The 27,519-nt window shown below is 35.8% G+C and overlaps 1 protein-coding gene across 19 annotated transcripts in view; it reads right to left on the reverse strand.

Moving 5' to 3' along the window:
- Positions 1 to 27,519, reverse strand: part of SLC10A7 (solute carrier family 10 member 7) — a 248,533-nt gene that overhangs the window by 113,778 nt on the left and 107,236 nt on the right. For 4 of the 19 annotated variants that reach the window (XM_072773513.1, XM_072773520.1, XM_072773521.1 and 1 more), the window contains one exon: positions 20,377 to 20,456. The exons of 12 other annotated variants lie outside the window; for them this stretch is intronic. In XM_072773513.1, the coding sequence (XP_072629614.1) occupies positions 20,387 to 20,456 (70 nt within the window). In that variant the 3' untranslated portion in view covers positions 20,377 to 20,386. Of the gene's footprint in view, positions 1 to 14,502; positions 14,579 to 20,376; positions 20,457 to 27,519 lie in introns of those variants that run through there. 3 more of the 19 variants (XR_012006078.1, XM_072773508.1, XM_072773514.1) reach the window with 2 other exon arrangements.

Genomic DNA, 27,519 nt, shown 5'->3' on the forward strand with positions numbered 1-27,519 from the left:
CTTATTGGCCTAGCATGTCTTTCTCGCTAAGTTTGATCATTTCTAGCTTAGATTCAAAGTGAGAGACATGTGACCCTTGCTTTCACTTGAACACTTAGAGGCACTATAGAGCTATTAATTGGTCTAATTTCAATATTGTTGTGTCCTAGGGAACAATGAGGCCCGAGAAGAGGAGAGAGAGATGGGGAAATGACCAGTCAGTGGAACAGTCAGAACACACACAACATTTATCAGTTAAGTTCACCATCTTACATGGGTATAGTTCATGGCAACCCAAAACAATTACAATAGTAATATCAAAGGTCACTGGTTGTAGATAAATATAATAACAATGAAGCAGTATGAAACATTGTGAGAATTACCAAAATGTGACAAGAGACACACAATGTGAACAAACGCTTTTGGAAAAATGACACCAATAGACTTGTTCAATGTAGAGTTGTCACAAACCTTTAGTTTGTAAAAAACAAAAACAACAACAACAAAAACAAAAACAAACTAGTATCTCTGAAGTACAATAGGTGAAGCACAATAAAATGAGTTATAACTTTATATCATATTGGAAGAAGGGAAAGAAGATTAAATCTCAAAAATATTGGTGAAACCTTCCTTGATACCTTCTAACCTCCTCGTCACCACCTCCTTCTTGCATAGTTCCCACATTTTCTTTTTGCATGCAGGGCTCTGACACAATTGAACATTCAACCTGTCTCTTTCTCTACTGTGCTCTGCTTCCTTATCGCATATCATAAGTGAGCATTTCTTATTGTTTCAGTGACCACTTTAGAGTGTGCTTACAGTCATGAATTCAGAAGATAATGGGAAGTAACTAGATAAGATTAGTTGGTTAAAGCTGATTTTAGGAGACTGAGTATTTCTATAATAATAATAATAATAATAATAATAATAATAATAGTAAATATTTTACATAATGATAATTTTGACCCAAGTACTGCTCCAAGTGCTTTGTATATATTAAACAAACAATTAAACAACTATTTCTCCCAACTTCTTATAAGATAGGTTCCATTATCGTCCCCTTTTATAGTCAAGAAAGCTGAGGCTCAGAAAGGCTAACAATTGACTGCTACTGTCACTGAGATTCAATCTCAGTTTAGCTTCAGAATCTGTGCTCTTTATGAATAATGATGATGATACTGATGACATCAACAAAGTAATAATACTAAAAGTTAGGAGCACTTATTAGGTGCCAGGCTATTCTAACTACTTGATAGATATTCATTCACTCACTTATTGTAGAAACAACACTAGACTGGAAGTCAAAAACACCAAGATTCTACTCTAAATCCTCATACTGATTAACTGTAAAATTTGGAGAACATCACTTCAAACACTTTGGGTCTCAGTTTTCACAGACACATATTATAGTTACTGAACCAGATGATCTCTCAAATCTAACATTATATTTATCGTCTGCCTACTCAGAATAAACCAACAGAAGAGACCTTTGAGATGAGGGCAGAGGTACTATAATTATATTCTTGCTCTCAAAAAGTGTGTATACTAAGTCAAACAATATCAATGATTGAAGACCAACAAAGATTTCACATGGTACTCAAAATTGCTATTTGGTGGATTAATACAGAATACAAAATAAAATTTGGTAATTGCTATGGACTGAATTATGCCCCCTCACCCCAAATTCATATGTTGAAGCACTAAGTCATTCTGTGATTGTATGTACCCTGATAGGGCCTTTTGGAGGTAATGAAGGTTAAATGAGGTCATAAGGGTAGGGCTCTAAACAACAGGGCTGGTGTCTTTAAGAGGAGGAGACACCAAAGACTTCAATGACTCTCCACCATGTGAGAACACAGCAAGAAGGAGCCAGAAATAGATCTTTTGCCAAGAACTGAATCACCCTGCACCTTGATTTTGGACTTCTTAGCCACTGGGAGAAATAAATTTCTGTAGTTTACGCCACCCAGCCTATGATATTTTGTTAATGGCAGCCCAAGAAAACTAAGAGTAATTAAAGAAAAAAAAATTCTAGAAGCCATAATGGTAAAGACTGCTAAATTGTACATTAAAAAAAAAAAAACTTTACATGACAAAAAAAAATTATGCAGTCAAAAGATAACTGGAAAAATATTTGTAACACATGTAACAGAAATAGACTATTACTATATGAATAACTTATAAAATCAATGTAAAGGATTAGTGGGAAAACTGGTAAAAAGATACGAACATGTTTCCATCCTTGATGCCTAGTCCAGTTCCTTGAGAGAGATAGCTAATGATTAATGAACTAAATACATAAATTATGTCATTTCATTTTTGTTAGTCTTTTTAAAGCACACAACTTATATAAATTTAAATATAAATTTTAAACCTATATAAAATTCATTAATTTTATAGAATTATTACAGATTTGTATAGAAATATAAAATCAGATTATATTAAAAACAAAAAAGGTATGGGGGCACCTAGGTGGCTCAGTGGCTGAATATCTGTCTTTGGCTCAGGGCATGATCCCAGGGCCCTAGGGTTGAGTCACACACAGGGCTCCCCGCAGGGAGCCTGCTTCTCCCTCTGCCTATGTCTCTGCCTCTCTTTCTGTATGTCTCTCATGAATAAATAAAATAAATCTTTAAAAAAAAACAAAAAAGGTATGTAAAATCCAGAGAACATTTAACAAACTACTCAACCTCACTTTTAACTGATAATAAATAGGTAATACTATAATAAATTAGATATATACACGTCTAAAGAAGATTATATTTCTTTTAATAAATTTAGAAGTTGGTGACACTTACTGTTGGTAAGGAGAGAAAAATGGTAGAGCCTTTTAAGAGGAAAGTTATTTATCAAAATTAAAAATATAAATACTATGGCCCAGCAGTTCTACTTCTAGGAGCGGATTCTACCAATATAATACAAAGACAAACATCAAGATAAAGGAATACTAATGCTCATGACCAGTTGTTTATAACAGTAAAAAACTAAAAATAACCTTACAGATTCATTCATGGAAGATTAGTTCAATCCATTATGGTACACTTTGTCAATAGACTTGTGCAGATGTTAAAACAGAATAAAGGAAGACTGCATTGAGTTACGGAAAAAAAAAAAAAACAAGGCCCAGACTTTTATATATTATCAGTTGGTGTGAATTTTTAAAAGTATACACATATACATAGGCGCGCGCACACACACACACACACACAATTATACTGGTATTTTTGTAAATATTTTTCTGGTAGAAAACATGAGAAATTTAACAATGGCATTCCAAAAGAAGATATTGGAGAGGGATACTTTCATTTACTGTTTTATTTTGGTGTGTACCTATAATATATATTTAAAAATGTAATTCTTAAAAACAGATTTATATAAAAGTCTTTAAATTATGGTTCTATCTTTAATTTCTAAAAATCAACTACCCTTCCTGAAAAGACTATTTGAATATTCAATAGTCAGTATGGCAAATAATTCAGTGAAGTTAACATTTCTTCCTTCCATAGCAATGTCTTTTTCTTTAGCAATTTCTCTTTTACAAACAAACCACACTGAGTTTGTTCTGAGCTCTCTTCCCATCTTGTACCTTTACATGCATTAAGTTGGCAAATCCAGCTAATGCTCTTCCATTTGTGCTGCTAGGACCCTGGCTCAGGTATTCATTATCTGTTATCTGGTATTCGTTATACTGTTGTCCTTAGACAACAGTAACAGTTCAAGGAGATGTTGTTCCTGAGTTCTACGTAGCACATACTTCACAGATTCTGCTTTCTAATCCCTACAGCAATCACAGGAGGTTGGTATTAACATCTCTTTTTCCTGGATACCTACAATATGATTACAGCTAAAAAATGGTGCAATTGGGTGGATGAAAAGTAATGTCTCATTGCTTGAAATTAAATTTCTCTAACTCTTAAAAGGTGGAACATATTTTTATTCATTTATTGGCCATTATATTCTCCTGCAGCATTTCCTGTCATATGTTTTGTCCATTTTTTAGCTAGGTGGTTTGTCCTTTATTTATGGATTATAGTAGTTTCTCACGTATTTTTAATCTTTTTGCCTCAACTTTTTTTAAAAAAAATTTCAAGCCTATATCAAAATTGCCAACAATAGTATAACGAACATCTGTATACTCTTGGCCTATATTCACCAATTACCAATTGTTAACATTTTGCCACCTGTCTTTCAACTCTCCACCCCCAAACTCTCTCCCTCTGATAGACTTCACAACATTGGGACACTTCTTATCTCAATACTTTCGCATGTATTTTGTGTCTCTTCATACTTTTTGCTATCCTAGCCCTTCACAGATCCCTTCTCCAGCCTAATTAATTCCCGCAACTTCTTGCATCATCCATTTACTGTTTCCTTTCCCTGGAATATATTTCTGCCATTTTCCATATATCCAAATTTTATCCATTCTTCAAGGCCCAACTCAGATGTCCCTTGAGCCTTGCCTTCTCAATTTTCCTTCTGTTGCCTATGCAATTGCATACCACTTATTGCTTTCTTCTTGGTACCACCGTTTATGTATACATTTATGTATATGCCTCACATCTCTAACAGTCACGAGCACTTAAGGAAAGGAATTGTGTCTGGTAGTAACTTATATTTTCCATGGATCAGAGCAAAGCAATTTGTAAATAGGAGACACTCAATAAGCATCTGCAAAATCACTGAATAAGTGCACATTTTTGAGGAAATCAGAGGGAAATTAATAGTCTATTTCCACCCCTTTCAAGAATTCTTTGTGATTTTCTACAAATCACTAAACTTTAGCAGTGATGATACTCATTATAAAATAATATCTCTTTCTTTTCAAGACCAGGCATTTTATATATGCCGTTCACTGTGTCACTTAAACCCTACAACAGCCTTAGACATCATTACCATATTACAAGAGGAAACAGAAGTGTAGAGAGATCAAGTAACATGTCCATGCAGGTAGAGTATTGGTCCATGATTTTTGTCACATTTATCTTTTTATTATTTATATTGCTCACTTCACCTGTAGTGGGTGTTCAATAAATGTTTGTAAAATGACTTGCTTAAAATCGGGTGTTTGCACCTACTAGAGATATATGAATTCAATAATTGATGCTATTTAGCAAACAAAACAAAACAAAAAACCACCAATACAGATAAATAACTCATACTTGATAGTTAAAGAAAAGTTGATGTTATCTGTTATACACAGAAAGTGACATAATAATCTTTGGAACTCTATAATAGGTTGATTTAGCTTTTAACTTTTTGATTTATCATGAACAACAGCAATAGCTAGAGAGGCACGTGCTTGAAACATATGCAAAATTAAGGGGCTTTTTCTTTGGGGGGTTCTGGTGGTGGGCTAGGTAATATTGGCTCTGCTTTTATAACTGGCGATTCCACCAAAATACCATAGATGGGAATCTGTGACTTCTCTATTTAACATTTTATATTATGTTGGAAAAAGTTCAGGCCAAAAATCTAGTGTCAGGACCCTCTATTATCAAACAGAGGATTTGGCTCCCAACATTCACAGGTCTGAGACTTACTAGGCCAAACACGACTTTCCTGGCTGAACAGGGCTACAGGACTTGAAATAACGGGGCTATAATTTCAGTTGTCTTAAAGTCTGACACTAAAGTAATGGATAGGCTTTGATCTTAAAACAAGAAAAGAAAAAAAGTGCATAAACAATTTTTATCAAATTTTGTTTCCCTGAATTATATAGATATTCTCCCAAACTACTATTGTGTTAGTTTTAAACACATTCTCTCTCTCTCTCTCTTTTTTTTAAGATTTTATTTTTTTAAAGTAATCTCTACACCCAACGTGGGGCTCGAGTTCATAACTCCAAGATCAAAAGTTGCATGCTCTACCACCTGAGCCAGCCAGGTGCTCCTTAAACATATACTCTTAATGAAATCTATTAACTCATCTGAAAACAGTAAGCAGTGCCAAAACAAGTAGTAGACCAACACTCTCAGAGAGAACTCCAGTTTCCTTGATCCAGTCTCAGTGTCTCTGTGGCCAAGGTCAGAGGATCAATTTCTAATATAACAGTAGGAGAAAGGAGGTAACTGTTTTATAGATATGAATTCCAGATTTGGAATTAGGAGGACTAGGAGGCAGGCCTCCTGGTTATGAGACTGAGCCAATCACCTACCCAGCCTCTATGAGCCTCAGAGTCCTCAGCTATAAAATGCAGATGACCATTCCATCCCCCACAGGGCAACTGTTAGGATTTGTGACATAATGGATGTAAAAGCACTTAGCAATTACCTAGCTTTATAAATGCTCAATAAATGTTAATAAATGCAACCTATGGGGACTCCTGGGTGGCTCAGCAGTTGAGTGTCTGCTTTTGGCTCAGGTCGTGATCCCAAAGTCCCAGGATCAAGTCCTGCCTCAGGCTCCCTGCATGGAGCCTGATTCTCCTTCTGCCTATGTCTCTGCCCCCCACCCCGTGTCTCATGAATAAATACATAAATCTAAAAAAAAACAAACAATGCAACCTATGGGGTCTCAAATCACATTTCTTAGGGATTATGATAACCAAAAGTATAATAGTATATGACACCATTAAAGTGTTTGAATTTTAATCTTTTATTTTTTATTTATTTTTTTTTTAAAGATTTTATTTATTTATTCATGATAGTCACAGAGAGAGAGAGAGAGAGAGAGAGAGAGAGAGAGAGGCAGAGACACAGGCAGAGGGAGAAGCAGGCTCCATGCACCGGGAGCCCGACGTGGGATCCGATCCCGGGTCTCCAGGATCGCGCCCTGGGCCAAAGGCAGGCGCCAAACCGCTGCACCACCCAGGGATCCCTGAATTTTAATCTTTTAATGGTAAAATTTGTTGAAGACATTCTAGGTTCTGCTACTTGAAGGACTAATTTTACTCATATTTTATACCTTATCCAGAAAAATCAACCAACAAATGTTTGTGTTCACTGAATCAGTAAATGATTAAAGAAAACAGGTTTTTGGGTTATAAGCATACCTGCTCATAAGAAATTGTACTGGAATCAACAACAGGCAATCATGTTTTATGATTCCAATTACTGATAGCATTACTCATGCTAACAGTTACTAAGGGCTTAAAGTTTGCTAGGCATTAGGATGCTGTGGCAAAAGGATTCAGAATATGTAAAAGAGAGTTAATTAAGTCAGATCTAGGATTCTGACTAGATCACTAGTCTTGGAGAAGCCAAGAAAACATGAACCTTTTTCCCTTCTACTTTATCAGTTAGATAACTTGTAAGTTATTTAAATTTACTGAGTTTAAATGTGCTTGCACTGCAAATATTTTTGCTTTTAATTGTAACCTCAGATTTAGCAGACATAAAGACAAAAATTCAAAATGCAAAAAATGAAAATAAATGGTGGTAAATATAGAGACTATAAAAAAAGGGGACTTTGGGACAAACTAATTCTCAGAGCAACTTGGAAAGAAACAAGCAAATCTGGATCCATTTTCTTTAAAGAGAAGAATACTGAAGCTATAAAGAAGTGTTATCATCCTGCTAGTTTGCTGATGTGCTGTTTGACTGAAATTTCTGTTTACAAAGAAGTACTATAATATGTCATCTTCACTTATAAAAAAAATTTCTGCTTTACTCAAAAAAAGGACGTATAGACCATATAAACTCATGCCCTCAGTACAATGAATGGTATTTATCTCTATTTTTTAATCTTTATTACGATTCTCATATACAAATACATATAAAGTAGAGCAGACCTTTTAAATATTGGTTCCTCAAACTTGAACATTGCAAATGTGTGAAGAGGAAAACAATGTCAAGTACCCATTTGTGACTGTGCAAATCAGTGTCTCCAAGAAGAGTAGTCTGGATTTGGGGTTATTCTTGTTACCAAAAAGAAAAACAGTCTGTGTCTGTGTGACCAAGAAAAAAAAAAAGCGTAAAAACACTGCTAAAAGCAAACAGAATTCTTGAACTCTGTGACCTATTTTGAATTGAAAAATAAAGTCTACCTTAGCCCCTCAGTCACAGTCCACTCAAATATTTGGGGCTGTGGAACTGTATTTCATTAAGTAGCTGGGCAGTTAGAGACTGAGCCACACGAAAGGCACATAAAGTCCTCTTCTAAGAGTCAATACATCTTCTGTAAGGTCCCCAACCATCCCTAACTCTGACAATCAGTAATTGTCATTAAAAGCTCTCAGTATGTGAAGTAAGTGTAATTAGAGCATCTTGCCCTCACAGGGTGTACAGTACTGAGAAGGCTGGAAGGGTTCATAAATTAGTGCCAATTCACACTCCCTCTATCTACCATGCAATCTGCTGCAAGGGAGAAAAAATTGTATTTATACATATTAAGACAAAAGCCCACTGGCCCCGACAAAATTAACCTAAACACTAACTGTGGTTATTTGAGGGTCTCCCCATTTCATTATGTGTCTCAGATATAAAAGAGATAAAGTTTGCTGCCATCAATAACACTGAACATATCTGCTGATTCTCACAGATTCGGAGACATTAATAATTCAAAATCTTGTGGGAATTTTGTCGTGGTGGAGATACGACTTGTCTGCAAAGAGAGCTCAGGGGATGCTCAGTATGATCTATTCTTCTATATATGCATAACTGCTGCATTCATCACAACAGAGAAGAATACAGGATTCTCTTGTAACTCTGCAATTGAAATTTTTGAATACATATTATAAAGGTCTTATGTATAACATAATAATTCCCAATCAAACATGAAAAGTAATGATCATGATAGGTCATTATACCTTATAGATTAAAAGGACTAGTAGATACATTTTCTCTTATCTCTTAAACATATATGACATAATTAAAAAAACATTGAGACTGAATGGTGAGATGCAAAAAATAAGAGAGAAAACACGTTGGGCTCTCTCCCTACTGGGAGACAGAGTGTGTGTGTATGTGTATACACAAACATACGTGTGTGTATTTATATGTGTACACATATTTGTACATACACACAGTGCATTCATATATATTTATACATATATGTACATACCCACAAATATACACACTCACATATCTATGATCCCTAGGCTTACTTAAAAACTAGAAATTGACAATGTCAGTTACATCACTGACTGTGTTCTGGGACCAACACCTAAGAAGATGATGCTGGCAAAAAATATCCACCAATATTATTCCCCAAAAGTTCCCTTTAGAGACCAACCAGACCCTTAATTCTTGATAAAAGACTTTGAACCACTCTCAATATTAAGGCTAGAACAATCTTTCTAAAACTCAAATCTAATCATGTCATTTCCCTGAGGAAATTCTTCCTATTGCCCTTAGAATAAAGCCCTAAATCCTCTTTAACAAGGCCCAGGAGACCTTATGTGAACTAGCTACCCCAGCCTACCTCTGCTTCATTTCAAGCCATTTTCCACTTCATTTTCTGAGCTCCAGGCACAATGGCCTTCTTTCAGTTCTTTGAAAACATCATAGGGAATCCTGCCTCAGGGCCTTTGAACATGGTGCTTTCTCCATAATGTTCTCCATTTAACAAATTCTTACTATCGTTCAGATCAAAGCATAAAAGTCAATTGCCCAGAGAAGGGTTCCCCCCATCGTTTCCTTCTAAAGCCTAATAGGCAATAATTACTAAATGTACCCAACTTTTTACGTGCATTTTTTTCATTTAGTCTCACAACAACCCCATGAAGTTAGCATTATTATCTCCATTTACACAAGAGAAAATGGATCCCAGAAAGATTAAGAAATACATGGAAGATCATGTAGCTTATAAATGAGGGAAGAGGAATTCACCGAGATGGTCCCCCCAATACATTCTCTCTTCACATGTAAATTCTTTGGTTAACACTTACCATAATATAATCAGTTGCTTAATGTTTGCTTCCCACATTAGAATGTAACCTCTATAAATGCAGAAAGGGTATCTACCTTGTTCACTAAGATATTATTGTGCTGATGCTGGGAACACAGAGGTCCACAAATATCTCTTGTTGAATGAGTGTGTGATACACTGAGTCATTTCGAGCACAATGTAAAGAAAGGCTAATTAATAATGCTCAACACAAGTCATTACCTACCTAATTCCAGTACTAAATTTGGAAACCTGAAATAGACATGAATTATTATTAAATACTATATGCTGTCTAATGAAATTCATAGTAAATATAATCCAAATAGGAAATGTATGTGGTGTGTCTTTAGAGAAAGGAAATCCTGTGTGCATATCTAACACTTGTACTGGAACCTACCAGTAAAAGCAATTGCTCAGAGCACTTTCTGAAAATTCAGTTCTCTATAGATTTCAGAGTAGGCTTGATAGCTCTTAATACCAATTTCAAAGTATAAATACATTTAAAATCACAATGAAAAATTACAGATAACTACAATAAGATTGTTTCAAAGACTCATAGAGGATCTATCTCAATTAATACAGCTAATCCTTGCATCTAAACAGTCAGTATTACTCTGTACTATATTGAGAAATCTGATCAGAATGATTGTACGTTTTCCTGAACTTAATACATAAGGTCAATTCTACTGACTCTGCGGACTAGTCAAGGTCAGCTCTAGATTTCAAATTTTCATAATTCATGGTTATAACATGAATGAAAGTCTGATCTAAGTATTTATTTCAACATCCTACCTCATTAAATTTTTTATTTATCAGTGTTGCAACTGATGAACAAAATAAATAGGTCTTGTTTTATATTCTTCTTTTCTACCTTTCTGTAATAAAGTGGTTAATGAACACTGACATAGCCAAAGATATGAGGTAGCTTGCTATAAGAAAAATTTTCAAGGAGCACAAATACTATACTTTAAATCATAAGTCATAAAGGCCAATTATACTAGATGAGCAATTACAAGTACATGAAGACAAAAGTCTGTAACTTTATCTTTAGCAATATACCTATTTAGAAAGCCTACAGAGCTCACCATGTACACACAAGAAATATGAACAAATGAAAATATGGAGGACCTCCATAAGATTCAAAGGCATCATCCTTATAAGTCCCTTTTCTTATCCATAGGACCACATTCCTCCATATTCTTACTGGTAAGAATAAAATGAATAATCTATATTTTTCGAAAGCCAAGCTATATGCTTTATTAGATATACATAAACTTTGTTCAGCTATCAGAAATGTTTAAAGGGAATAACTGTTCTCTGTCAACAGTTCTACTTCTTCTATGAAGCCTTGCCTGATCATTTCTATGTTCCCCCTAAATCTGAGCTCTGACTCCTTGTTACCACGTCACTTGTCCCTCAAGTACATCCTTCCCTGTTAAAGCACAGTTTCTACTACCTTATATTTCATATATTTATGTGTACATATCTCTCTTCTTAAAGTAGAAAGAAACTCATTCAGGGTAGGTTTTTCATCTGATTAAATTTTACACCTCCTTCCCTGCAATAGCATTTGTCATAATGGATGCACATAAGAGATAGAACAATTCACTTCACAAATAAATGAACATGGCTTTCTGTGAGAGATATGGAGTCAGCTGCCAATATATATTTGCTCCCAACAATACTAACATCAGATATGCTCTCTAGTGCTAACATGCAATAGCTTAAGTGAAAAACCAAAAATAACAAGTGCATGTACATTGCACAGCACAAATATCTTACTATAGTAAGGTTTCTACTTTGGTTATTCAATATTTCAATGTATTTTCTATCAACTGAAATCTCCCTTATCCTGTACTTGTAGATAATTATATAGGTCATTCATTCTTCTTTGCTCAATTTGGACTTTATAGAACTTAACATTCATAATAATCAATAAGAAATCCTTACAAAAGTAAGCTGCTTTGGCCATAGAATTCAAGCTACTGGTCATCCCTCTCTTTGCTACGCATCATGCAATTGTTCTCATTATAGGTCAATCTACAAAGTTTTTTTTTTTTTCTCACATATTTCCAATATTTTTTTTTCACATACTTCCAATATTATTCCTTCTTCCCTTTGGCCCAGATCTACTATTCAACATGTCGCATAATCATGTCTATCTCAAGAGAATCGATAAGGTAATGTGGGTGCAATATCATTGGATATTTTCTTCCCCACCTTAATCACACTGATTAGTTCAATTCTTTGACCAAAAGAGGGATCATTATGTTAATTTTTAAATGAGGAGATAACTAATTAAACCAAAGTAACTCAAAAGGTTTAGAATATTAAAAGAAACAAAGATACTGGGAGAAAAGCCGATTTCAATGGAAGGAACATATTTAAATAAAAATTTCTTTTCCCTCCAGTGATGGACATTTTACCAAAAGCTTTAAATAAAATGCATTATTTCATGCATTATGGTATGAAAGTCAAAAGCTCATGAAAGTAGAAAAAGTTGATAGTTTCAGATTACATTACTCTAAATAAAGAAGGAATTGTTGCTGACATCATCTTAAATATATTGCAATATTGACATGTTTTTGAAGGAATTATAGTTGTGTGGCACAAGCCAAAATCAAATTTAGTTCAATCAAATGCAGCATATTTTTAAAAAATAAAAACATATTAGGGATACAAATATATGAAAAGGCCTCTATCAACCTTGTTCTTTATGTGCCAAATTTTTAAATCCCTACTTATTTGCAAGCAAAAAACATATACATTGGTGAAATTTTGGGGTTATATATTCATAAAAAGAGTAATTTCACACACACACAAATTCCTGACCATTGCTTCTCAAAAGTTCACTGAAAAAAGGCAGGGAGGGACCTGTTCCTTTAGAATTCAGTACTGAATGTTTAAACCCATACAAGGAAAACTCACCAAGATTTAAACATAAATAACAAAGGAAAAATGAGAAAAAGAAATAAGAGAATTAAGTCAAACATTGTGTAAACTGAATTCAGACTCTAGGATTTTACAGAGCATTAATCTAATATATGTCAAATTAGATTTTCAAATTCCATAATATTTGATTTCTTTCCTAAAATGGATTTACTCTTAATCCCAGAAGTTTTTCTTTCAAAGATAAACTACAATTCTAAGTGAGATTTCTATTCAACTAGGAGATCTAGTGTTGATTTTTTAAGTATTTATGAGTCACATTTATGATTTTACCCTCCCTAAACATTACTTTTGACTTTAATACAGTTTAGACTCATGTAAGAACTCAAAGATGGTTTAATGTGGATTAAATAATACTCATTTAAAAACAGGACCACTTGTATACTATTTGTCAACTAAAATAATGTCAGAAAAGTTTTTAGGCTTCTGAGAATTTTTTCCAACTTCAACTACAAAGCAACACAGAAGTCATCCAGGAATTCAGTGTAAGACAGATCCGCTTTTGAAACACAATCCCAAAACTATATACAATTGACCACAGGTCATTTTTCTGTCTTTGCTGTGGGACTATAACCTTTAGAGAAAACACCATGACTATGTTCCAGTCTTCAGTGCTAAAGAATCTGCATGGCAGATTCAGCCTACGATTTTTAGCAATTGGACAGCTTGACCATTCCTTCACACCCTGCTTAATGGAGCTTCTCATTAATATCACTTGTGAACTAGAAGTCACAAAATTAGATCATTCAACAGGAGTCCTTCAGTATGGCCTGTTCACTCATCCAAAAATGGTGTTGAAATATAAGTCTGTCGGTTTGCTCAAAAGCAAATAAAAGACTGCAGCAGGGCATGGATGTATGCAGTCCTTGTATAGTGAGTAGATCTGGGGTGGCATCAAAACAGGACAGCAGTGAAAACACCTTTAAGAATTCTCTGAAGTATAATTTAACAATACAAAATAAAAGGGGAAACTAAAGATGAAAGAAAAACTGGATAAAGCAATAACAAAAGAAGTTGTTTGTTTTGGGCAGAGACTCTGAGGACCAGGGTTTAAGCAGTTAGCTCTTCAGGCCGTGCAAATGCATATAATGCCACTAGTGTTCAAAGTGTTATTGATAGAGCATTGGTATTTTTGCAACATCACATTGCAGCACACAGTAACTCCTAGGAGTATCTTGAGATTTCTGGAAGCATATGAATATGCGTGTATGTGTGCAAATACCTGGAAATGAGTACATTTTGATATACCCTTCTGATACACCCCCAATTTAAAAAAAAAGATTCTATTCTGTACTGAAAAAAATAGATAAAGCTCTTTATATAAGTCAGTGTCCTATAATTTACTTTGATATTTATTTTGGCAATGAAATAGCATTTAGGATATAAGGAAGACCCATGTGAAAAAAGGTTGTGTGAACCAGACTAATGTCATTTGAGACAAATCTGCCATGATGACTGTTCTGTGACCTGAAAACTTCTTGAGCACAGCTCCTTTCCCTGCTCACTCCCTTTTGTATACTATATCCTTAAGCACATTCTTGGGGTATAATGTCCTTCATCTGCCCTGGAGATATAACTATGACATACCTATTCTTAAAGATTCTCCTCTTGAGTGGTATTCCCAGTATTCCCAGTCTCTAGGGCTATAAAAACATGTCTTAAGGGAGGTGGAATTGTGGAGATCTACTCCTCTGTGGTCACCGAAGTCAGGCTTCTGTCCATGAATCCCCTTAATAAAGCATTTCTCACCAAGCTGGACTTGCTGGCCTTTCTCTTTGGTCTTATGGCTCCTTCGGCATTTGCAGGCCATTTTGCATATACCTTCCTTTCATGGAACGAAAGCAATAGTTACATATACTTATACATGCACATACACACACAATGAATGTGTGGCATCCACTGTAACTTAAATATTTGATTTCTTTCTGTTTAAAGTATAGTAAGAGGAAAAGTATCAAAAAGATTCTTTATCACAAAAGAAGTCAAAGAAGACAAATTAAGATCAAGAAATTCAGAAACTCCAAAGGAGAATCTATACAAAATTACACTATTTGTAACAACAGTGGAACATCTATTAAAAGAAAACTAGACAAGCCTTAGACCAGTGATCAGGAAGCCCTTTAATTTAATATAATAAGAAACAGCTTTATGGACCACAGCATGTTAGAATTACTCTTCTTCAGAAAAGGATCTCTGGGTGATGTCAAAAGACAAGAAGGATAAAGTATGGCTTTGTGAAGCCTGTTTAGAGATGGGAACATAGAGACGTTCATTCTGAAGAAAGAGAAAAGAGAGAGAAAAAATGGCCAAAGTAGAAAAAGTGAAACCTTGCATGTGAATATGTATCATGCACCACTAATTTGTAAGACTCACAAAACCCAAGGCTTTTTGTTCTATCTTGAGTTCTGCCTGGAAAATGATTAATTTATTCTACAGCTATCTAGACTGGCACAGACTGGTGTCAGGTACTACATAAACAGCAGGGATATTAGAGGACAGGCAAGGTCCCTCCTCTCTTAGAGCTTACACTCTAGTGAAGATTGACACACAATGCATAAATGAATGAGGTAATTTTGATAATAATAATGGCTTTAAAGAAGCAAAAATTGATGTTTTACAAAATACTGGGGAGGTACTTATTGAAGGCCACTGAAAAGGGGCAACTTCAGCTGACACCTGAATGACAAGAAGGAGCCAATCCAGTGAAAACCAGAAGAATGTTCCAGACAGAGGGGGATGGCTAGTGCAAAGGCTCTGAGGTAAAAACAGCCTTCGTGTGTTTGAGGAGAGAAACTTTGTTGTGCTGGAGTGTGCTGAGTCTGTAGTGTGGTATTACGTAGGGCCAAGGAGTAAGGCAGGGCTAGCTAATAGGACCTTATTGGTTGGGTTAATGAGTCAATAAATCTTCTCCTAAGGGCAGCAGAAGACACCAGAGGTTTTAAAACTAGGGAAGAGTTGGGAGAGAGTATGGTAATACAATGTGAAGTTTATATTCTAAAAAGATTACTTCAGCTGATGAGTGAAGTCAGAATTTTAGGGAGATCAGAGTAGAAAGAGGTGAGATTGATTAGGGAATAATTACAAGGTAAGAGGCAGGAGTTGCTGGCATCTGGTGTTTAAATAGAGACAGTGAAGATGAACAGAAGTTGATGAACTCAAGATATATTTTGAAGGCAGATCCAGTAGGATTTACTGATAGGTTAGATATGGGAAGAGGGAGATGATGGAAAGAAATCCAGGAAGTCTTATATTCAAATAAAGAGTAGAGCCATTTACCGAAATGAGAAAAACTGAGGGAGAAGCAATCTAAGGATGGGAAGGGAGATCAAGAATTCTATTTTGCATATGATAAACTTGAGATTTTTATTAGATATCCAAGATGAGATATCAAATAGGCCTTTTGATATATATGAATCTGGCATTTGGTGAAGAAGTTATACCTGAAGATATCAATTTGGTAGCAGATGCATTTTGATGTTACAGAAAACCATGGTATTGGAGGCTCCTGGATGGCTCAGTCAGTTGAGCATCCAACTCTTGATCTTGGCTCAGGTTGTGATGTCAGGGTCATGAGATAGAGCCCTGTGTTAGGGTCCACATTGAGTGTGGAGTCTGCTTGAGATTCTCTCCCTCGCTCTCTCTGCCTTACCTCCCCCCACAAACAAAACAAAACCACCATAGAATTGGACAAACTTTCCTAGGGAGTTACTGTAAGCAAGAGAAAAGACCAGGACGCATAACCAAGTGCTGAGACACTCTAACATTTAAAAGTTAAGCAGAGAAAAGAACCCACATAGGAAACTGAGAAGACATGGTCAGCAAAGTAGATAGAATCCCAAGAGAGGGAGGTATCATGGAAATGAAGAGGAAAGTATGTTTCAAAAAGGGAGTGATCAATTGTGCCTACTACTCCCAAGTGTTTAAGCAAGAAAAGAACAGAGAAACCACCACTGACTTTGTACAGATGGAAATGACTGGTAACCTTGATAAGAGCTGAGTTAAGTTCTTAGCAGAGTGTAAGGGAGACTTGATACGAGTTAACTGAGGAGGTTTAGTGTAGTAAGGAATGAAGACTGGAAAAGTTGTCTAAAATCCCTCAGCAAATATCATCCTCAATGGGGAAAAACTGGGAGCTTTACCCCTACAGTTCGGAACACTATAGGGATATCCACTCTTACCCTATTTATTTAATATAGTGCTGGAAGTAGTAACCACAGCAATCAAACAAAAAGAAGTAAAAGACATTCAAATTAGCCAGGAGGTAGTCAAACTTTCACTATTTGCAGATGACATGATACTATACATAGAAAACCCTGAAGACTCCATCACAAAACTGCTAGAACTGATAAACGAATTCAGTAAAGTCACAGGATACAAAAATCAATGTACAGAAATCTATTTCATTTCTTTACACCAATAACAAAGCAGCAGAAAGAAATTAAGGAATCAATCCCATTTACAATTGCACCAAAAACAATAAGATATCCAGGAATAAACCCCCCAAAGAGATAAAAGACCTATACTCTGAAAACCATAAAACACTGATGAAAGAAACTGAAGATGACACAAAGAAATGGAAAGGCATTCCATGCTCATGGATTGGAAGAATATTGTTAAAATGTCTATACTACCCAAAGCAATTGAAAATTTAACATAATCCCTATCAAAATACCACCAGCATTTTTTCACAGAGCTAGAACAAAACAACCCTAAAATTGGTATGGAGCCACAAAAGATCCCAAATAGCCACTGAAACCTTAAAAAAGAAAAGCAAAGCTAGAGGTATCACAATTTCGGACTTCAAGTTATATTATAAGCTGTAATAACCAAAACATTTTGTAACTGGTACAAAAATAGACACATAGATCAAGGTGCCAGGGTGGCTCATTAGGCTAAGTTTCTGACTCTTGATTTCAGCTCAGGTTATTATCTTAGGGATTGAACCCCATGTTGGGCTCCATGCTCAGTAAGGAGTCTGCTTGTCCTTTTCCCTCTGCTCTCTCTCTCAAATAAATAAACAAAATCTTTTTTTAAAAATAGACACAAAGATCAACAGAACAGAACAGAAAACGCAAAAATGAACCCAGAACTATATAGTCAATTAAACTTTAACAAAGAAGGAAAGAATATCCAATAGGAAAAAGTCTCTCCAACAAAGGGTGTTGGGAAAATTGGATAGTCACATGCAGAGGAATGCCACTGGACCACTTTCTTACACCATACACAAAAATAAATTCAAAATGGATTAAAGACCTAAATGTGAGACCTGAAATCATAAAATTCCTAGAAGAGAACACAGGCAGCAACTTCTTTGATGACCTTGGCCATAGCAACTTCTTTCTTGATACATCTCCTGAGATAAGGGTAACAAAAGCAAAAATAAATTATTGGGACTACATCAAAATAAAAAGCTTCTGCACAGTGAAGGAAACAATCAACAAAACTAAAAAGCAATTTACAGAATAGGAGAAGATAATTGTAAAGGACATATATAATGAAGGGTTAGTATCCAAAATATATAAAGAACTTACAAAACTCAACAACCAAAAAACAACCCAATTTAAAAATGGGGAGAAGACAGGAATAGACATTTCTCCAAAGAAGACATAGATGGCAACACACACATGAAAAGGTGCTCAATATCACTTACCATCAGGGAAATGCAAATGAAAACTACAATGAGATATCACCTCACACCTGTCAGAATGGCTAAAATCAACAACATAAGAAACAACAGGTGTTGATGAGGTTGCAGAATGCAAACTGGTGCAGCCACTCTGGAAGAGAGTATGGAGGTTCTTCAAAAAGCTAAAATAGAACTACACAGCAATCCAATAATCACACTACTGGGTATTCACCCAGAATACTAATTCAAAGGGATGCATGCACTTCTATGTTTATAGCAACATTTTATCTATAATAGCCAAATTATGGAAGCAGCCCAAGCGTCCACTGACTGATGAATGAATGGATAAAGATGTGGTGTGTGTGTGTGTGTGTGTGCACGTGCATGCGGTGTGTGTGTGTATGAATATTACTGAGCCATAGAAAAGAATGAAATCTTGCCACTTGCAAGGACATGGATGGAGCTAAAGAGTATTATCCTAAGCCAAATAAGTCAGTCAGAGAAAGAGAAAGACCACATGATTTCACTCATATGTGGAACTGGAGAAATAAAACAAATGAGCAAAGGGTAAAAGTGAGAGGGAGAGGCAAACCAAGAAACAGATTCTTAAGTATAGAGAACAAACTGATGGTTACCAGAGGGGGAGGTAGGTGGGAGCTGGGGGAAATAGGTGATGGGGATTAAGGAGGGCACTTGTGATGAGCACAGGACTATATATGGAAGTGTCGAATCACTATACTATATACCTGAAACTAATATTACACTGTATGTTAACTAACTGGAACTTAAAAACTTAAAAAAATTATTTGCTTGGAAGGAGAGCAGTGAGATGGGGCAGTCCCTGGAAAAGGAGTTGTAAGGTTATAAGAGCATGGTCCAGCAGGGGCCCACACTCAATCCTACCCTAGTTTCTGGGCTTAGTGCTAATAACTGGGATAGAATGCAGGATCTTGAGGTTTTTTTTTGAGTCACTGATACAATAAACACTTATTGAAACATTTATTGAAGACCTACTAGATTCAAAGCACAGTGGTAGGAATCAGAATAGAACTAAGGCTACGGGCCCAGATTTTCAGTACTTGAACTCTTGCTAGGGAGTAAACTTGTGGAATTTGGTTCCAAGGAAACAAAAAAAGTGGGCTAACCTTCAGGTCCCACTAGCCTTAATGTAGTTCACATCTGACCGATAGAATGACCGACAGATAAATGGACAGGTTGTCATATTTTTTTTCTTTCTTTTTTCAACTGGAAGTTTGTACTTTTTGATCACCTTCACTTATTTCACCCACCCCTTGCAGATATTAAAAGAAGACAAAAGAAATAGAGATAAATGAATATGTAATAAAGATTGCATAAAATGTATGTTGACAGTTAGGGAATATATATTTATGTATAAAGTGCAAAGAAGGTTAGCAACAAGAAAAAAAACAAAACAAAACAAAAAAGAACAAAGAAAATATGAAGCTATCAATGAAAGGAAAGAAACTGCAAGCACTGAATGGCCCCAGGACTCAGAATAGCTAAAATTTTGTTGCTGAGTAACAAGTCGGAGAGAAGCATCAAACATGCATTCAGCCATGATCAATCAGTATTTTTCTCAGAGATTATAAGGTACTCCCGCAGCAAACGGTAATAGTCTTTAGGCTAGAAAGACTTGTTCAATATTCCTCACTTCCACTGGCTACTGGTCCCCTAGGAACCTTTGGTGTTCTGACTATCCCCTCATCCTCTCTGTGCTCTACTATCATCCTCCCCCAAACTGGGATCATCATCTGGCCCGCTTCGTCTCCTGGATGATGACAGATGACTTACAGAAATAAAGGCAAGAGTCAGATACAAAGAGGAAAGCCAAAGATGAACAAAAGGACAGGGGTGGAGATCCTTTTGCTCTGGCCTCTTATTAATAATCTCTGTATTTCCTTATGCCTAGGGGACCTATATGAATACTTCTGGTGAGAGAAGGGAGAAAGAATGAAGTGAGAGAATGTAACACTTACTGCATGCCTCTTACATGCCAGAAACTGTGCTTAGGCTTCTCATGTTTCCATGTTTGTTTCTGACAACAATTCTCAGTTGCCTACGGATGAGGAAATCATGACAAAAAAAAGAAAAAAAAAAAGATGAGAATTTTGTCCCAGTTTACATAACTAGAGAGAAATAGAACTGGAGTCTGAAATCAAGTTTGTCTAAGTCTAAAGACTATTCTCTTCTCATTATAAACATCAAGGAGTTGGTTACCTATGTTTAAGATATATTAAATCAAGGGGAAATTATGGAAAAATACTAAGTAAAAAATACATGAATGCAATGAACTTGTGATTGGGGTGCTGTGAATTAGCATTTTTTGTTGAGATTGCAAAGGTCAACTAAGGTAAAAACTTGATCAAAACAAACTTTATGAAATATTTTTTAGAAACCAGATTAAAGGGTATAATGAGGCATTACATAGGTCTGTTTAGAATGGAATAAAAATTTACATCTATACAATCGCCACAAAAGAGGTATAAATACATACTTAAAATCATTATCTTCAGAACTGAGAGTAAGTTTAGCCATGATATACCATTGATATGTCAGTATGTTTTTCCTAAAAGACAAGGATACTCTCCTACACCACTAAGTAAAACCTGCTAATTGGGAAATTATCTTGTTAATGATACTACCATCTACCATCACATCCACAGTCCCATCCAAAATTTCACCAATTGTCCCAATCTTTTTCTAATCTAGCTCATGTTCTGCAGTTAATTGTCATGCCTCTTTATCTGGAACAATTAATTCCTTAATCTTCCCTTGCCTTCCATAATCTTGGTATTTTTGAAGAATACAGGCCACTTATTTCACAATGCATGTGTTTGGGTTTGTCTCATGACCAAATTCAGGTTGAGGATTTTTGACAGGAATGCCAGAGAAGTGATGCTATGCCCTCTATTGATCACATCAGGAGGCAATGATATCCATTTGTCCCATTAGTGGGTGTATTCACTTTGATCACTTGGTAAGGTGGTGTCTTCTAGGTTTCTTCTCAGTGAAAACTGCTACTTTTCCCTTTGTAATTAAAATACTTTGAGAATACTAGTTGCCAAATAGTGATTTTCTAACTCCAACATTTCTCCTATGTTTATTGCCTAGAATTCTCTCCCAATGATTTATTCATTTATTTATTGATATTAGTATGGACTCATGCATCCCTATTTTATTTATTGTGTTATAAGCTTTTACTATCACTATTAATTTGGATGCTCAAATAATTCCAGATTTGGCCAGGGCAAGTCCCTTCAAGCTTCTGACACCTTCTGACATGTCTTCATCATTTTGGAGCACTACTTATCTTTAATTTACTTCTTCCCTCATATATCCTGTATATACCCAGCCTGCTGGCACTGTTGGGCTTGACTGCCTCTGCAGTGCTACCCACCTCCCAGGACCCTATCCTGGTCACCTCCTCAGCTCTGGACCTGCGGGCCATCCCAACTCTGGCTGCATCAAGGGGAGGTAAGGGAACCAAAATTATCTTTTAAAGAAAAGATAAAAGGAAGGGGAGGAGGACAGGAAGGGGACAGGAAGAACTCAGTTTCACTCTTAAATGATCACTTGTGAATGATCTTCTCAGCTGGCAGTCATTTTCCCAGAGCACTAGAAGATACTTCATTTTAATTTGGCCTCTATTCCTGACTTAGGAAAGTCAGCTGCCAAGCTAATTATTGTTTTGGAAAGTTGCCTTTTCTCTCTGGTTGGTTTGGAAATATTCTCTTTGAGCAGGATGTGTAGTGACAAAAGAACACAGACTTGGGAAGTAGATTATCTGGATTCAAATCCCAAGGATATCCCAGAGAACATGATAAAAAATAAGAGACCATGTATACATAATAATACTTACAATTATTCAGGATCTGTTCAGAGTTTATAGGCAGATTAGCTATTTAGTTTCTCATTAGTTCTGAAATGAATTTATCGAAAATTCTTTCAAATTGCTTTTCTGCCTGTGTTAAGTACCTCTACTTATTATTTTTTGGGAGTGTTAAGAATGCCCTTTCCGCTTTCTATTTCCAGATCCACCATCTTGGTCCATGTTCACATTATCTATGCCATTCATGATTTGATAGATTTCTACTTTACTGGCCAAAGAGTCCTCATCTTTCACTATGTCCTCATATGTCAATTCCTTTTCTCTCCCTCCTACCAATTCATTTTATAATGAATTGGTAACCACAATAATGAAATTTACTGAGAAAACTAAATTTTGAGATGCTGCCATAACTAATGGAGTCAGAGAAATGATGAAAAGGGCTTTAATGAGGTTTGAAATATGGTTGGAATATTACAGATAGAAAATCAATTTGGAGAATGCTGTCAGCTTCATCCACAAGGGAAAAATTATTTAAACACACACATCTAAAGGACAGAAATAAGTTTGAAGGCAATGAAGAACTGACAATTGTTTTATGATAGAGAAAGCTCAATCTTTATCTACCAATATCCAACTATCTATTTATATGTCTGTCTGTCTGCCTATCTATATCCATCTATCTATCATCTATCAGTATTTAGCTATGATTAAAAGTCTAACTTGGCAAATATCTAAATACCTTGGGTATTCAAATTCTGCAAAAACTAGTAAACAATTAAGTATTTGACATTGTAAGTAATTTACCCTTAACTCTAATCTTAGAAGCAGAAGGAGGAGTTTTAGGACTCCTAAGCAATACCACTTACATAAACAATGCATAATTTTGGTCATCCCATACAATGGATTTTACCTTCCTCAAGAAAAAAAAAAAACTAAAGTTTGTGGTGTCAGGAATGATGAGTATTTTGGAGAAAAGTGTATCTTTTCCATAAAGCCATTTAGGCTACATACTTCACATACTATAAAACCTTATACATCAAAGAGAAATTACTGTTTAGATTATCAGGTTATATAACAATTAGAAGCCATAGCTCTCTTAAAATAACTCTAATGAGACCTGAAAAACTGTTTCAAGTCTGTGTTATTTAAGAATTTGGCATATTCTCTGTTCTTAATCTTTGAAAATTAGATGAAAGCTGTGGTCTTTCTCTCTAAAAAAATCCACATACAATTATAGAATATGTTTTGCATATAATTTTTCAGAACTTCCTAGGATCCCAAGCCTCCAGGCTCAGGAACGATTACTCTAGAGGAAATATTGTTTTTAAGCTTGTCACTAAACATCTAATATATGAACTAATCTCCCATTTCTAGCTTAAGCACTCTATCTATTTTAGAGCACAGAAGAGTTTTAAGTATCCCACCTTCATCTATAAGTTCTTCATCTGTGCTTTGCAGAGTAAAGCCATGGCAATTCCTGGAACTCACTGCTGACACTGCTCCTACTGAATCACCACTCTCTACTGTGGAGAGGAGCATTCTGACCCCACCATACTGGAGATCTAACGATATGCCAGAGTGCCCTTAGCAATATGGCACTTTAGAAGACAACCAATCTGCTTGGTGCATGGTTCGTAAGATTCTTCCTCACAAGCTGACCATGCAACTCTGGTCTCTCACATATAAGCCTGATTCACTTTGGTGAATAACCCAATGTATGCAGAAGTTAGTCTACCACAGTGAGCCTCAAAGTATACTTGAAAAAAGAAGTCAATTTTTCAGCTCCCAGCCTCATTTCACAGTATATAATAATTTTATTATAAAAGGGGGAGGGGTGACTTCTTTCAGTAACAGATCCATATTTATTCAAATCCAAATACAGCATATTCTGAGCACAAACATATTTTTTTTTTAAAGCAAACGGCCACTGGGCCAGATTCTATGAATTGCCTACCCAATAGCCATACCCATCTTCTTATATGCTAACAAAACCCTGCTTTTTGGGGCAACAGTATACACAACCTAGGATATGACTCATGGCTAGTCTATTAGTTGTTTCCAACTAATATGAGCCTTAAACACAGCACAGATAGACAAGATATTGATTCCCCTTAATCCTAAGGGCAGATGGGCAGGGCTTGGAGCATCAGGAACATTCTCTTCACTTCCAGGATATATAACAAATGTTACATTTTCTATGTGTGCCAAGAAGGGAAGAACGTCAAGAAGCAAAGGAAAATTCTGTTCCCTTTGATAGACAATCTGTCTCCTTTCCTTACAGCTACCAATAACCCTCTGGTTGAGTTCTAGTCAATGAAGTATTAAAGAAAGTCTGCTGGAAGCCTCTTGTGAATGCCTTACTTTTTAAAGCTTTTAAGCAATGTCTTTCCCCTTCCATTGTACCTTGAACAAGGACACAATGCCTGAAATTACAGCAGCCATCTTGCTACCAGGATAGCAACAAAGCATGAAGGTAAAAGACTAACAGCTAAGTAGAGCAGAATAAGAGATGAGAAGAATCTGGAACTTGATTGTGTTGTTGAACATCAGAACCAAGATCAGCAATTGTGTACTTCCCATCTTCTCATCAATGGGGATAAAAAATACCTGTATTACTTAAAGTTGACTGATGCATACCAGCAGATGGGAGATTTTGAGTCATTTTTTCCCCTCAGAAGCATCCTGTTTCTTCCCTTGTAGGAATATTAGCTCTCCGGCTCCTCCCAGTTATCTACTGCCTTTGTCATCTATTAATGCTTTCACCATTTTGAGTCACCACTTTGAGTCTGACTAGGGTGATACGAGGTTTAATGCTATTAATTTCTTTTGTATTCTTCATAGCTCAGAACTTCAAGTCTCCTAGAAATTTTAGTATAATAACATACTAAAATTTTAGTACATTATGGCAATACTGTAATTCTGCAGCTATATGGAAATGTTTAGAGCCACTACAGATTCTTACACTCAGGATGTATTAGTTTGCTTAGGCTGCCATAACAAAATACCACAGACAGGTGGCTTAAACAACAGAAACTTATTTGCTACATATTGGAGGTTGGAAGTCTAATATCAGGGTGCCAGCAGACTTAGTGTCTGCAAAGCCTCTCTCCTTGGTTTGCAGAGAGTGGCCATTTCACTGTAATCTCACTGGTCTTTCTTCTGAGTAAGTGAGTACTTCTGGGGTCTCCCCTTCTTCTTATAAATACACCAGGCCTATTGGATTAGGCCCAACCCTTGTGGTCTCATTTAACCATAATTACTTCCTTAAAGGCCCTAGCTCCTAACATAGTCACATTGGAGCTTAGGACTTTAACATATGAATTTTGGGAGGGACTCAATACATTTCATAATAGTGGGCTTGGGTTATTAAAAAAATAACAAACCCCAAAACTTGAACTAACAACCTGGGAGCAAATATTTCATACATTCTGGAAGATAATTTAACTATTTCTTTTCCAAAATGTGGGACACAGAGAAAGGAATTTTTAAATGGGTACCTATAGAAAAATCTCAGGAATATTTAGATACTCTCAACCTATTCATGAGCCAAAAATATCAACTAGTATTTCTCAAAAAATGAAAAGCACACTCCAAAAATGCAGCTTTGGAAATCTCTTTTAAAAAATAAGTGCAGTAACACTTTTGTTCCCAAATAGAAAAAAAGTGGTGTTTAAAAGTGGTAAATTAACAAAAATGCCACACTTGTCAAACTCAAAGCACTACATGATGTATGATTCAATTTAAGCAGTGTTCTGGAAAAGTCAAAATTATGGGGACAGAAAACAGATCAGTAGTTGCCAGGGGCTGGGAGGGCAATGCCTCCAAAGGGGCATAGGGAAACTTTAGGTGTTAACAAAATGTTCTACATCTTGATTATGGTGCTGTTTACATGACTATAAGCATTTGTCAAAACTCATAGAACTGCATACCAAAAAGAATGAATTTTACTATATGTAAAATATACCTTAACCCTTTAATGGGAGAAAATGGCCCATTTGTGGGCTGATATGAAACCAAAAGGTTCTGTGCTCAGTTAATCCACACTGTGGTAACCAATGAAGAACTCTAGAAATAGAGCAGTCACCCACATGTATGTAAATTTTTAAGCTATAAGCGTCTGTAGCAGAAAGAATTTTGTTTTGCAGTATACAGCTACATGTATTCAAGACTTTTATAATGGTACAAACTTAATGTCTGAATTATATATCAAATTATTAGATTTAATTTACCAGTAAGGCATCACAAAAAGTGATATCCACTGCTGTGGAAATAAGCGATTAATCTTAATATTTCATAGCATAATTGTGCCTTCCAATGGGGAGAAGGGCACAGATGATATATTTGATGATAACTTACAGATGATAATAGCTTGCTTAACTTTTAAGAACATTTCATGTTCATACTTCACAAAGGATCTTAAACATATTATCTGATTCTCACAGTAATTCAGGAAAGCATAATAGGTGAGGTATTATTATTTTCCCCTCTAGACAGGTGAAAAATAAGAGGCCAAATAGGTTGGATGACTTGTCTGTAGTCCTGAGGTTAGTACTTTTACAGTCAGAAAATGAACCAAGATATTCTCACTCCAAATCTAATACTTTTCTCTATAAATCAGTTGGCCAATTACAAGGAACATATGTCAAAACTATTCTCTAAAACTGTAAGTACAAAGCCAACTAAAACCTGAAAAAAGCTGTATCAACCCTCAAACACTACAGCTTCTTAAATGGTTCTATAAAATTAAAATGAGAATATAGCAGAGGCGGGACTATCTGTAAGGCAAGCTACTGCTCCAATGAAAAAGTAGATACACACTGAGTTCAGACAATATGCCAGGCCCACTGTTTCGTGTTTAATCTTATAACAATCTCTAGAAGTAGTATTATATATTATCCCCATTCCACATTTAAAGAAACCTGGGTCTAAAGATGTTAATTTAGTTGCCAGAGTCATATAGCTCATTAGTCATAGAAACAGGATCCGGATCCAGATCTGTTGGACACTGAAAACCTTTGTCTTAGGAGCCAAAGGAAGGTATTTTAAGCCTATGTATTTGCACAGACAGAGTCAAAATGTCAGTAGTTCCATAACTTTTAATCTCAATCAGTCAAGGCATGCCTTGTTCATATTTTCTTCACCTTTAAAATGTGTATTAAGGGCAGCCCCGGTGGTGCAGCAGTTTAGCGCCGCCTGCAGCCCAGGGCATGATCCTGGAGACCCTGGATCGAGTCCCACGTCAGGCTCTCTGCATGGAGCCTGCAACTCCCTCTGCCTATGTCTCTGCCTC

Source organism: Canis lupus, chromosome 13 (genome assembly GCF_048164855.1).
Source record: "Canis lupus baileyi chromosome 13, mCanLup2.hap1, whole genome shotgun sequence".
NCBI lineage: Eukaryota > Metazoa > Chordata > Mammalia > Carnivora > Canidae > Canis > Canis lupus.